This window comes from Choristoneura fumiferana, chromosome 30 (genome assembly GCF_025370935.1).
Source record: "Choristoneura fumiferana chromosome 30, NRCan_CFum_1, whole genome shotgun sequence".
Classification (NCBI taxonomy): domain Eukaryota; kingdom Metazoa; phylum Arthropoda; class Insecta; order Lepidoptera; family Tortricidae; genus Choristoneura; species Choristoneura fumiferana.
In genome coordinates, this window is record NC_133501.1 from 9231462 (window position 1) to 9246088 (window position 14627).

At 36.4% G+C, this 14627-nt stretch overlaps 1 protein-coding gene across 1 annotated transcript; it reads left to right on the forward strand.

The window, feature by feature from the left end:
• The first annotated feature begins 248 nt into the window (after positions 1–248).
• Positions 249–9514, forward strand: LOC141444517 (uncharacterized). The gene is made up of 8 exons (XM_074110064.1): positions 249–347; positions 630–730; positions 1085–1161; positions 2411–2504; positions 4246–4355; positions 4908–5053; positions 5666–5781; positions 8109–9514. Exons 2-8 carry the CDS (start codon positions 643–645, stop codon positions 9512–9514), a joined length of 2037 nt encoding a protein of 678 aa, XP_073966165.1. The 5' UTR covers positions 249–347; positions 630–642.
• The last annotated feature ends 5113 nt before the right edge of the window (positions 9515–14627 follow it).

Genomic DNA, 14627 nt, shown 5'->3' on the forward strand with positions numbered 1-14627 from the left:
TTAAAAGTAATTAACCGAGTAAAATAATTGCTTCTTGTAAACAACATTTAAAAAAAACTACAAAAACATTTATTATTTAAAACGTGGTCATGATTTTGTAAGTAATTAATTAATTAATCACAAACAGGCAAATACATAGTTTTACAGTACAGACATTCAAGTATTTGAGCGTGATTAGGACCGTAACAGTAGAAAAGGCGGGAAATTTTCATTTTTTTTCTTGTTTTGGCGGGAACGGCAAGTCTAACGACGCCAACTCTTCCTTCTTTCCTTTACTTTGGTTGGTTCGTTCGTTGGTCTCTACGGAACATCTTCGATGTGGCAGTCGCAGTAATATAATAAATAAGGTAAATTGGACGCCTATTTAGCTAAATTGAGTGCTGTAACTTTATGTTATGATTCGTAAATTACGTTTTAGAGTATCTTAAGAAATAGACAGTCGTTAATAAGTTAAATTCTTGGTCATCCTAAGATGCCCGTACCAGTTCTTGTGAATACCTACTATTTATTTTTATTATAAAATTGTGCATTTTGTATCGGTCAACACATACAATAAGTACCCGTTCGTTACAAAAAAAAGTCAGGTTAGTTTTTCTTCAACATTGTATTTATATTTCGTGATTTTCTAGAAAGTTCCTGTTGATGGCTACAATGAGTCAATTGAACTTACGGAAGCGGCCGCGAGTTTGCTATTACGAGCCTGAGGAGCCGCCCTTCGACGAATACGTTTGTAAGCATTTAGTTTTTTAGTCTTTTAACATAAAGTATATAAGATCAATAGGTATATTCCTTACTATATCTATACTTGACTTCAGCCTAAAATTTCAGTTAATGTTTCTTGAATCACTGACTGTCCAATTTACCATATTCTAGGTTGATGCTAAATTAAATGGGCACAATTTATGTTTTCATAACAACGGTTGGCTTTCTTTAAAATAGTTAATACCTTGCCACCAATCCAATAAAAATACCCTTGCCTCGCAATGTACCTATGTAGCTAGGCTATGTATTGACGAACATTAGAATACATCCTCAAAGCCCAAAGGCACCCTCAAATACCTAATTATTTTTCACTTTTCAACAGTTTGCACAGAGTGCAGTGATTATGTGTACGAGTACTGCTCTATACACGGGCCTCTCCTCATTATACCAGATGAAAAGGTAAGCCTCAATCCTTACTAATATTATTAATGCAAAAGCACCTATCTGTCTGTCTCACTCCTAAACTACTGAACCAATTTAAATGAAATTTGATATGCAGATAGTATGAGACTGGACATATGGAATAGTTATCATCCCACAAAATTGCAAAGTTCCTGCGGAATAGGTAGTGAGTCACGAGTAAAAGCTAGTATAAAGATGTCTGTACAATGTGTTAATTATAAATGCTGGCTGTGGCTGGTGACTGAATATTATGCTTATTAGCTGGATGTTACAATGTGGCTGTATGGCTCACTCTCACTGCTGGGCACAGGTCTCCTCCCAGAATGTGAGGGCTATGGCTGTAGTTCCCACATATGCAATACTTTGGTAATATGTGTTTATTAAATTTATAAACCAAAATTAAAACAGAAAAGTTGTTTGCTTTGCTATACCTTATCAGTACCTATCTACCTATGCATAAGCTATAAGAACTAGAATAAGGTCAAATGCAACTATTTACTTCCTGTGATCACTATTATTTTCTTTTCCTTATGAATGGTTTTTTGAAAGAAAAGGAAGAAAATTTATACAGTACATAAAACGAATCTAAATTTCCTCTTATTCATGTTAAGTACATGTGAGTTTGTTTTGTAAAGCTACTATTTCAGTCTGCAATAGCTTAGCCCCCTTTAAAATGCCGCTAAAATTCGTTTGTCCTTATCTGTCACTTCGACATTTGTATTTGTTAGAAAGGGACAAAGCATTTGTTAGTTAACATAGGCTTGTTAAGTTTTATGAATAAGGGGGTAGGTGTTTAATTGGTAGTGGCAATAAAATTATGTACTAAATCATCCCATTGTCCTAAGTATTGTTATACTATAGGGCATACTAGCGTTTACCCGCGGCTTCGCACGCGTAAAGCATTAGATACAGCAGTTGAATTGAAATTCCGGGATTTTATTAAATTCCCGTAGGAATTCTCTAAAAATACATCGTGGTTTTCATTGACGTTTAATTAAAACACCCATACTAAATTTCATGACTCAAAGTCCAGCGGTTGTTATTTAGAGATTTTATCCCTATCCCGTGGTACCTAATATCGGGATAAAAAGTATCCTATGATTTAATCCAGGTTATAAACTAACTCTAAATCCGTCCAGCCGTTTCAGCGTGAAGAAGTAACAAACATACTCACTCTCTCAAACTTTCACATTTATAATATTAGTAGGATAATGATTGATTATGAACTAATTGAGCCATATAACAGGTACCTACTAAGACTGGGTATCCGGATTTTGTGCCGCGAGCGGCGCTCACTATACCCCGAGTTTTTCTTCACCTTGCGAACTCCAACATTGAAGGTGCATATGCATGCCGCGTGCATTGCATACTATGTAGCTAGTTAGCATTATGTTAGATTACTTTAATAAAGTTGAAACAGTATTTTAGACCAGTTACATAAGACTACATATCTTCAGGCTCAGAATAAGGTACCTACGCTTTATTTTTATTGTTTTTTTTTACAAATATATATGTATGTATCATCATCAATTCTCACTGCTGGGCACAGGCCTCGTCTCAGAATATATGTATAAGCACAAATTGTATTACTCCGCCCGAATTTAGGGTAAACATCCCTTTTAATTGGGTAGAATAAGTTTTTGTATAGAGGCAATAAATTATTTCCTTTACTTCTGGGTGGGATAGTACTTCTCTTGCTTGCGTCGTCTAGGAAACCCTTTTAGTACCTACAAGTGTCTATCTCATCAATGGGAACTAGTTCATGTACACTCAAGGACTTTAATTCACGAGCCAGCATGGAACCTTTTCAAAGGAAAAGTCATTACGATTTTCATTTTAATGCGATGTCTATGACGCTTACTGTGAAATAGTTCCTTGTTGGCTCATAAATTAAAATCCTTGACCGTACCTACCTATGTATGTACGTAAACTCTTTTTTGTACAAAAATAAAGAAAAGAAACAAGTGACAAACGATGAGATATGTACATGTATGTTATAGGTGAACTGTAAGTATGACAAAGTAATGATAGCTGCCGTAGTAGGTACCCATCTATTTTAAATCAATACATAATAAACAAATACAAAGGTCTCGGCCCTGAATACAACTTTGTTCCATTCGGGGTTGAGACCTTAGGTTCGTGGGGGCCCAACGCAAAAAATATCTTCAAAGAATTATCCAAACGTCTCTCAGATAGGTACCACAGGGGACCGTAGAGCTGGCAGCTTCCTCGCACAGCGTATATACAGCGAGGAAATGCTGCCAGCATCTTTGGGTCCATGCCGCGGGAGGATACTTTTTCAAATTTATTTTAGTTATAGTTTAGTTATTAGTTTGTTTTACTTTTATTAATATTTTTATAATGATATTAAAATTTAAATACGTAGTGATTGGAGTTTAGCTTTTTCATACATAATTATGTAGAGAGCTATATTTAGAAAAGTAATATGTAGGTATAGTTGTTAAATATGTTAGATTAATTAAGCACCTAGTATTCATTTTAGATAGATAATAACTTAACCAGTAGCGTAGGCTCTTAATGTTTTTTACGCAATGTAACTACAAAGTGTGGCATCCGAAAATGACTATATTGTACTTACTATATTGTTATGATTTTCAGTTTTACCTGACATGTTTCAAACCAATCTATGTGGTCCTTTTCAAGGAGTGCACGAACCGAACTGTCCCACTAGCAAAACTAGGTACCTATCATCCCAGCCTATATACGTCCCACTGCTGGGCACAGGCCTCCTCTTAGAACAAGAGGGCTTGGGCCATAGTTCCCACGCGGGCCCAGTGCGGATTGGGAACTTCGCACGAACCATTGAATCGCTTCGCAGGTTTGTGCAGGTTTCCTCACGATGTTTTCCTTCACCGCAAAGCTCGTGGTAAATTTCAAATGTAATTCCGCACATGAATTTCGAAAAACTCAGAGGTGCGAGCCGGGGTTCGAACCCACGACCCTCTGCTTGAGAGGCGATAGGTCAAACCACTAGGCCACCACGGCTAGGCTAAGCAAAACTAGGTACCTAAGTAGATTTAAATTAAAATTGATTTCTTTAACGCTAAATTTGATTGACAGGTGCGGGTATCGGCGTATTTAGCACGCTCACTCTGCCGATTGGAGTGAGATTCGGGCCGTATCGTGGAGTCCGCGCTCCCAGTGCCGGCGATTCTTCTTATGCTTGGCAGGTAATTATCACTTAACGAAACACTAAAATAAACTAATTAATGAGGGCTATCGTTTTTTGTCTCACTAGATGGCGCACTGTTGCGTGAGGTTTTTAAGTATGGCTTTCAAAGTCTGTTATTACGGGCGTGAAAACAAAGTTTAGATTAAAATCATATTAAATACACCTTAAAACCGTACCATAAAAATATCGAGCATGCCACAGTGTTGCATAGTCCCCGTTTTGTTCGGAAAAAAGGGAGGACAAAGGTTTCCGAAAGACAAAACTGTCTCAAAACACAGACATTCATTGCCCCGGAACGCATATTTGCCATAATTAATTTCAGATATTGCAAAATATTCACAAAATTATTCTAATTATAAATAAACCCGCGTAGCTCACCCAAAATCTATGTGATTTGACATTTCGGAGACCTCACGCTACACTAGCGCCTCTAGTGGCGAATTCATACGCGATAGCCCTCATTTCCTCGAGATAGGGCCTCAGGCATAAGTTATAAGTAGTTATACAATTGACATATTTAAGAAATAAAATCAAACCTCGTCATTTTCAGATCTACGACAAAAACCACAAACCTTTGCACGTGATAGACGCGCGTGATGACAACGCTTCCAACTGGATGCGATACGTGAACTGCTCGCGACACGTCTCCGAACAGAACCTGGTCGCGTATCAGTACCAAGGACAGCTGTACTACAGGTTAGTGGCAACTAGGCGAATAACAGGGTATAGAATAGGTAGGGTAGGGTATAGTAGGGTCGGCATCAGAAGCAGCTGCACACTTTTGTACTTTGTCATTTTACAGACATGAAATGTATTTAACGCCATACAAGATTGATAAACGAATATATAAAGAATAATAAAGAACGAATACCTTTTAGATTTGTTTTTTTTATTCAACTACTGAATGGCAAACGTGCAAGTGGGTCTCCTGATGGTAAGAGATCACCACCGCCCATAAACATCTGCAACACCAGGGGTATTGCAGATGCGTTGCCAACCTAGAGTATAACGATATAACGATTTTTGAGTTCGTCGCTGACTGTACTGGAAAGGCACCTTCGCACGTGATCGTATTACACCGTCCCTCTCGCTCTCGTATTAAATAGTATAAGCGTCAGAGGGACCGCACGACACGAACTTCGAGTTTCGTAGTAGCCCTGCAGCTCAGGGCTCAGCTTCGAATAGAATCTAGTCGCGTACCTCTCGTATCAGTACTAAGGACAACAGTATACACACACAAACTTTGTCTTTTATATATAATATTACTTAATAAAAAGGATTTTCTCAAGAAAAATTGTATCTTTCCAGAACAATAAAGGTGATCCCTCGCTTCGACGAGCTGCTTGTGTTCTACGGCAGCGAATTCGCGGCCACTCTTGGGGTGGAGCTGCGCCTGTATTCCGTGCCTTGTGAATGCTACGGATGTACGTTATATTTACATTTATCTTATAAATTCAAGCTGTACAGGGTGTAACATTTAGACCTTTCAGTATGGGAAAGTCTGAAAGTATAAGATTACGAAAATATGTTCTTAGGAACGATGTCATCGATTTTAGTAACAAGAAACTGCATTCATACATAAAAAACAACTTGTGCTCAATGAGGGCTATCGCGTATGAATTCGCCACTAGAGGCGCTAGTGTAGCGTGAGGTCTCCGAAATGTCAAATCTCATAGTTTTTGGGTGAGCTACGCGGGTTTATTTAAAATTAGAATAATTTTGTGAATATTTTGCAATATCTGAAATTAATTATGGCAAATATGCGTTCCGGGGCAATGAATGTCTGTGTTTTGAGACAATTTTGTCTTTCGGAAACCTTTGCACTCCCTTTTTTCCGAACAAAACGGGGACTATGCAACACTGTGGCATGCTCGATATTTTTATGATACGGTTTTAAGGTGTATTAAATATGATTTTAATCTATACTTTGTTTTAACTCCCGTAATAACAGACTTTGAAAGCCATACTTAAAAACCTCACGCAACAGTGCGCCATCTAGTGAGACAAAAAACGATAGCCCTCATTCGGGAATCGTTTTGAACATTAAAACTTACATTATTTATGTTTGTATATCGGTAGTGTAGGTCATAAGTAATAAATGTTACTATGAAACACGATATCTATCTAGAATAAATAAAATGCATTGCGTATCATATTATTTAATCATTTAAGTTTTATTTTTCAGTAATAGTGATAATATAAAGTTTAGTTTTATTCTATAATAATGTAGGTTCGATTCCCGAGCTGAGTACAAGTTTTTTTAAAATTTATGAATGCAGATATTCTTGTTAGGTACAGTCACCAGCACCAATATCTGTCACAACAAGCGTGCATAAATATCTGATGCGACTCTATTTCTAGGGTCGCAAGGACGTGTCAGATATTTTTGCACGCTCCGCTGTGGCAGATATGAATGCTGGTGACTGTACTAAAATCGATGGCATAGTTCCTAATAACAGATCTTCGTATTTCTTATAGCTTCAGACTTTCCCATACTGACCGATCTAAATGTTACATGTATATTAGTAATTTACATCGGGGATCTCCGAAACGCATTGTTTGTAAAGTCCTTTGTGGCTTATTTTTCCGGCCTCCTGAATTCTCTCTTTTATTTGGTCGGACCTTCTGCAAAAGTGCTACATTTTTGTGACATTTAACTACATCATGAAGTCCGTTTGGTATATAGTTACCTTATAGTTCCCCGATAGACTCATCTCAGACGGTTATTGTTAAGATTTGATGTCTAACTAGTCATAATGAACTGATTTAGTTGAGTGAGGAATGCGTTATTTTAGCTTAGACAGACATGCTCTACACTATAGGCTGTGGTGGCCTAGTGGTTTGACCTATCGCATCTCTAGCAGAGGGTATTGGCTTCAAACGCCGGCTCGCACCTCTCTGAGTTTTTCGAAATTCATGTGCGGAATTACATTTGAAATTTACCACGAGCTTTGCGGTGAAGGAAAAAATCGTGAGGAAACCTGCGTGTGAAGTTCCCAATCTGCGCTGGGCCCGCGTGGGAACTATGGCTTAAGCCCTGTTGTTCTGAGAGGAGGCCTGTGCCCAGCAGTGGGACGTATATAGGCTGGGATGATGTACCTTACGATACTAACGCCATCTAGCGATAAATAAATATCATTGTGGGCAATGGCGAACTATTGAAATAAGCCTATTGGTTGTTGTCTGCAACTAGGTTTCACTGCCGTTCTTCGCACAGGCGTCAGTCATTTCATCGTCACCACCTCGATGATTGGCAATCTAGCACCGTCCGCTTTAAGCGAAACTTTTTTCCACGCACGACTTAAGTATGGAACCAGCTTCCTGGGACAGTTTTTCTCAAAGGGCCGGCAACGCACCTGTGATACCCCTCGTGTTGACAGGTGTCCATGGGCGGCGGTGATTGCTTCCCATCAGGGGACCCTCATGCTTGTTTTTTATATAAAAAGGCGAGCGTTAAGTCTTTTGTTGATTGGGACAAAACACGGAGACGACATCACAGATATTAGATGTTAGATGTATAACTGTAAAATATTTCTACGGCGATGCTGGCAGAATATGCTGAACTAACACTTTACTAACCTATATTTTACTATATTCTCAGAAATAAATAAATGATTGATGAGTGACTGATTGATATATCACACAAAATTTATCAATGAATGGTGAAAAATACCCTGAAGTTTTCGCCTATTAGAAGTACTTTTACCTAAGTTATCCAATAGTGAAATTAACATTGCTTTATTGATTTTAGGTCAAGAACTATTGCCCAAGAAAGCACAATTTAAAAGAAACAAACGCCCAGCACCAATTGAAGACAAGCCCAGAGAAGAAAAAATACTCAAGGAAAATCCAGTTGAAGAAAAACAAGAACCTTCAACATCTATTCCAAAGGATTTACAGACAAATAACGGTACAACGGTTTCTGCAAGTGCCAATGCTACGGAAGAGGGTAAAATAGTGAAGCCGAAGAAAAAAAAGAATGATAAAAAAAGTTCAGCTAAAAAGTCTGAATCTCACATCAAATTGACTGATGCTACAAAAAAGCCAGCGGTAAAGTTTCAAGTACCTGTAATCAAGTCTACTAATACATTAATAGCTTCCGTTGCCGATAAAAAAAAAAACTTTACAGATGTACCTCTTAATGACTCAAAAACAATAACTGTTGTTTTCAAATGCGACAAATGTAATGAAACTTTTGATATAAAATCTGATTTGGAGAAACACATTGATACTCATAAATATGATGATGACTCGACTACAGAAAAACATGAGCCAATTACACATAACAATATACACAATGTCTATAAATCTGCTTTTACGTCTAAAAGTAGTTTAAACTACCATAAGAAAACGCATACAAAAGAAAAATCCTTTAAATGCAATTATTGTGAATTCTCGTGTACACAAAAAGAAAGTTTAACTAGACATATCAGAACGCATACAGGTCAAAAACTATATACATGTAATGTCAGTAGTTCTTCGTTTAGCGATAAAAGTAATTTGGCAGACCATGAGAAAACGCATACAAAAGAAAGACCTCATAAATGTAATCTATGCAACTACGCGTGTATACAAAAACATAATTTAACTAGACATATTAGAATGCATACCGGTGAAAAACCGTATAACTGTAATCATTGTACTTACTCAACAGCAGATAAATCTCATTTAACTACACATATCAGAAAACACACTGGCGAAAAACCGTATAACTGTAATCATTGTACTTTCTCAGCTGCAAGTAAATCTCATTTAACTCTACATATCAGAAAACACACTGGCGAAAAACCGTATAACTGTAATCATTGTACTTTCTCAACTGCACAAAAATGTAATTTAACTACACATATTAGAAAACACACTGGCGAAAAACCGTATAACTGTAATCATTGTACTTTCTCAACTGCACATAAATCTAATTTAACTACACATATCAGAAAACACACTGGCGAAAAACCGTATAACTGTAATCATTGTACTTACTCAACTGCAAAAAAATCTCATTTAACTCGACATAGCAGAAAACACACTGGCGAAAAACCGTATAACTGTAATCATTGTACTTACTCAACTGCACGTAAATCTGATTTAACTACACATATCAGAAAACACACTGGCGAAAACCGTATAACTGTATCATTGTACTTTCTCAACTGAATCTATTACTAGACATATCAGAAAACACACTACAAAATAAATGTAATGTTGTACTTACTCAATGATAATCTTATTTAACTCGACATAGCAGAGAAACACACTAAAAGAGTATATGTATATTGTAGTTACCTGTAGGACTTAAATTCATTTGTGACTACAGATGTACTCGATCAAATAGCCTAAAAAATCATCTGTTACGCGTCCACGGGGGCGTCAAGCCGCACAATTGAAACATTTGTACGTACAAATGCGTTACGAAAAGTAGCTTAAAGATGCACTTAATAAAGCATAACGTACAATCTTAAGACTAAGTGCAATCTATGAACTACGAGAGTATACAAGAACGTTATTTAACTAGAGTCTAGTTACTAGACATATCAGAAAACATACATACATAATAATAAAATGACTGTAGCTTTTGAAAAGCCATGATAACCATTTGTTCGTAGTGAGAAACACATAGTTACAAAAGAGTAGGTATAGTATAGTTGTAGTTATTGCAGCTATGCTAGTGTAGGTATGGTCAAGGACTTAAATTCATCAGCCACCATGGAACCTTTTCAAAGGAAAAGTTTATCACTATTTTCATTGTTACTTAATGCAATCACTATATGCACGTATGATGCACCGTAAATACAAATACAAATAATTTATTTGTCAAACATAGGTTAAAATAGTTGGTACACTGATCATAGATTTGTATCACTATGCTGCGCCCGAGGGCATACAAATATAAATGTCTTGTAGGTAGGCACATTCAGTCATGCAGTAAACTAAATAAAGTCTAAAAAGTTGCAGAACTATCACGCATATACTCCTCCATTGAATAGTAGGCCTTACCCGCCAAAAAGTTAAAAAGTTGTTTCTTAAAATCGTGAATATCTTCATTCATCAATATATTCTTCGGAAGTTTATTAAAGATCTTTGATGCCATGCCGAATACGCTTTTAGCAAGTAATGCTGTTTTGTATGGTCTTTTGTTAATTTTACCTTTTTGGCGAGCACTTTTAACGTCGTGATCTATGACGTTTACAATGAAATGGTTCCAAGTTGGCTCATGAATTAAACTCCTTGACCGTACCGTAATATAATTTAACTAAACATTAGGAAACATGGGTGAAAATCCATACCTATATATGATATTTGTGACTACAGGATGTGCTCATTCAAGTAAGCTCAGTTGCAACTATGTTACAGATGATTTAGGAAAAATTAAAAACTTAAAAAGACATAACGTACAATCTTAACATTTTTCTACTGGCATACTGCAATTTTGGTAAGTAACAGTCTTAGATAATTTAAGAGTGCTAGTATAATGATTGATATTATGATAGCTGGCGGTGGCTCAATCAGCTTTTTAATAATTCTGTCAATGTCTATGCTGAGACACGGCATTAGACGATCTGCCAGTTTTCGGTGAGATACATTTATTGGGCTCGTTTTTTTGTTAAGTCGCTTTAAGAGCCATAAAGACGTTAGATTCTTGCTTTTGTTTACTTGTTTTAGTTTTTTTTATATAATCTGCTTTACAGAAGATGAGAGCGTGTAGACCAAACAGTGTCGAGACTCTCACCGGCTAAAAACCCACACCCTAGAGCAGATAACTGTACTAGTTGCAACATTTGAAATGACACTGGTACATAACGAAAATTCTATGAAATGAATTTTAAAACGGTCTCGGATCGGATATTGAGGCGGTGCCTTATAAAAGATTGCTACCGCATTTCTATACCCTTTTGTTTAATAGCACCATTTTAATTTGTTTTTCAATTTGTATTTCTTTACACAAAAATGGAATAGACTTTTCAATATTCTTTTACTTAGTTTTTAGTGTATTGACTTATTTTTTATTCAGTAGGTGTAGGTACTTACTTTGCATTAGGATGCAACTCAGTTTATATTTTATTGCGATGAAGTCTCGATTTTAGTTCAATTTTTATTTACTTCCAATGATGTTTTGATTCGAATTTCACATGCTAAAGAGATTTTTGATTTTTGTTACGAGTGTTTTTCAGGAGAAATTATTTTTAATAAATGTATTTTCCTTAAAGTGTTGTTTTAACTAAGTAGTTTAAAAATCATGGGCTATAACTGGAAAGTCTGACAAAACTTGACACTAAGGGGCTGTTTCACCATCCGTTGACTGACGGATAAATGTGATGCCGTCTCTATTTGTTTTGTTCGAATAGACGGAGACGGCATCACATTTAACCATCAGTTAAGTAATCAATAGGCGGTTAGGAACCATCCATTGATTAGTCTTAACTGACGGTTAAATGTGATTCCGTCTCTATTTGTTTTGTTCGAATAGACGGAGACGGCATCACATTTAACCGTCAGTTAAGTAATCATGGGCGGTTAGGGGCTGTTTCACCATCCATTGATTAGTCTTAACTGACTGATAAAATGTGATGCCGTCTCCATCTATTTGAACAAAACAAACAGAGACGGCATCACATTTATCCGTCAGATAAATTTTATCATGTGTGTGTGTGTCATTATGTGTTCATTTAAGTAGCGTTAATTTCTACAATGTAGGACGTCTTTCGGCTAGTGACGATAATGATGGTTCGTGGTTTCGATTGTAATAATATTAACGTTCGTACCGTCTTTGGTGTAGCGTACAAAGACCCTTAGATAATTCAAGACCGTACCTTAAGCAGTTAAATCATACGGCCCTATGTTCTCTAGAACAGCGTGAACCAACAGACAGGCAAACATTCTACAAACTGTAGCCAAAAGTGAAGTTTTTTTCTTTGTCTTTAACGTACATTTTTAGGGTACCGTACCTCGAAAGGAAAAAACGGAAACCTTATAGAATCACTTTGTTGTCCGTCCGTCTGTCAAGACCCTTTTTCTCAGGAACGCGTGGAGGTGTCAAGCTGAAATTGATATCGAATACTCATATCTGCGGTCCCTTGAAGCCTTGAAAAAAACAAACTTTTGAGTCAACGCAATCAAAAGTTACAGTCATTAAACAACGTGATTCCATACAAATTGCCGTGCACTGAAAACCTATAGGATACTTCCAGTTGTCCTAGAAACTTGAACTTTGGTGTGAAGGTAGCTATTATATCACAACCAACTATAAGTATAAACCGTTAATTGAAACCAGTGTTGTTCTCAGGTGTTAATTAAGTTATTGTTAATTAAAGTTAGTTTATGTTAAAAAGAGAGTACTATGTGTTGATATTTTAGTTTTTATTGGTTTTATTTTATTTCATTTTTCATTTTTTTTTTTTACTTTTCGTGCCAATCTACCTGCTATGTAAGCCATTCTAGCTACGTCAACGTACCTGTACGTACCTGAGTCAACGGGGGCAGGCTGGAAACCAGCGCTGGCAGCTTCTGAGCAAGCGCAGCATAAGCTGAGCCTGTTCCTTTTGCCACACAGTGCAAGGGACTGGCAAACGCATTTTTTATTAGTTTATTGTTTATTTGTAGTCTGTGTGCCTATCCTGTATTGTTCATGTTGGCAAATAAATCAATCTTCTTCTTCTTCTTAAAGTCTGAAAATCTTGTTTTTTTTTTGTCTGTAAATATCAATGACCAATCTGACCCCACACTGCGTACGTGTTGCTTAGGAGCAGGGCTCTGCTTACGCTAGATGTATTAAATCACTCTGAAAAAGCGGGAAATATCTTCAACACACGATTCCCGTTTACATACCTATAAATGTGTACGGAACCATCGGTGCGCGAGTCCGACTCGCATTGCCCGGTTTTTCTTTTTGTAACCCATGTTTTGCTTTATTTTTAACGGTGCGCTCATAAGTACAGGTGCGATAGCATTCATGTTTTACTTTTGGTATTCTTTTAACTTTAGTGCCATGGACATTTCAATCGCAGTTAGCGTGCAGTTTTGCCGATGGAACTGCGATGGGAAATGTAGAGTTGCGGTTATGTTGCAGTTGTAGTGCAGTTTATCTGTAAAGCCCCTTATTCGTTGATTTTAGGTACATTATAAACATAATAAAAATCCAATAAAATTTTAATAACTTTAATATCGAAAACATTAAACTTTTACATTAAATTGTTAAATAATTTACATACAACAATGAGTATATTATGACAGTGAAGTACCTTGTCACCGAAATGTAGAGACGCATCGACAAGTCTATGTAAGACACTTAGATTTGAGGGTACGCATCATAATACCGAAGTTCAAAAGGCCGAATTTTGCAAAACCTATTACGATAAGCACGAATATTAAAACATCGAACATTTTGTTCACCGAAATTTTAAAGTCTTAAGCCAAAAAACCCGAAAACCACGACCTCGAATTTTAATATACCTTCATCCAATCGAACAATACTGGCGCTTTGATGGTCGCTGCCGCGGCTCGCTCATTTCGCTCGCTCAGCTCGCGCGTTGTGCTCGCAACTTGTTATGTTTACTTTCGAGATTTTGTAAGCTCATTTGAAAATAGATATTTCATGCTTCGGTGGTATATCGCCTATGGACTTTTTATACTTTCGGTATTATGAATTTCAAGGTCTCATTTTCAGCTGTAAGTATTATTTTCGGTATTATGTCGCGTACCCAGATGTAAAGTACACATTTAAAAAACACCCTATTTTTTACGAAATTATTTTTGAACTTATTATTTACTTGTTTGTTTTACTAGTGTCTCTGTACTGCAGTGTATTTTTGGGATACAAAGTAAAATTGAAATTAGTTAGACTAACAGATAACTCAGTAATATTACACATTTACTAATAATTAGTCCGTAGCATTAACTATTATTAAAAACATTGTCATATATCTAGTTATCACTCAAATTACTATGAATAACAGCCAATTAGAATTATTTGAGAAAGAATTAACATTCCATTTGAGATAAAACACCTTTTATTTTAACACTTACAAGTGAATTTCATAGGCAATTTACTTTAAAAATGAAAAATATCGTAGATTTCTATTTGTGCCTGCTTTAATTAAATATTTTTAAACTAATTTTAATCCACTTCCAGTGACCGGATAAACTAAACATTTGGATATTTTTTATACATTTCGAAAGAAACGTTTTTTAGGGTTCCGTACGTAGGGTTTTTAAATGGCTCATACACTACATTCGAGGAAGGCGGCCATCAAACGTTGTGAAGCTTACCTGA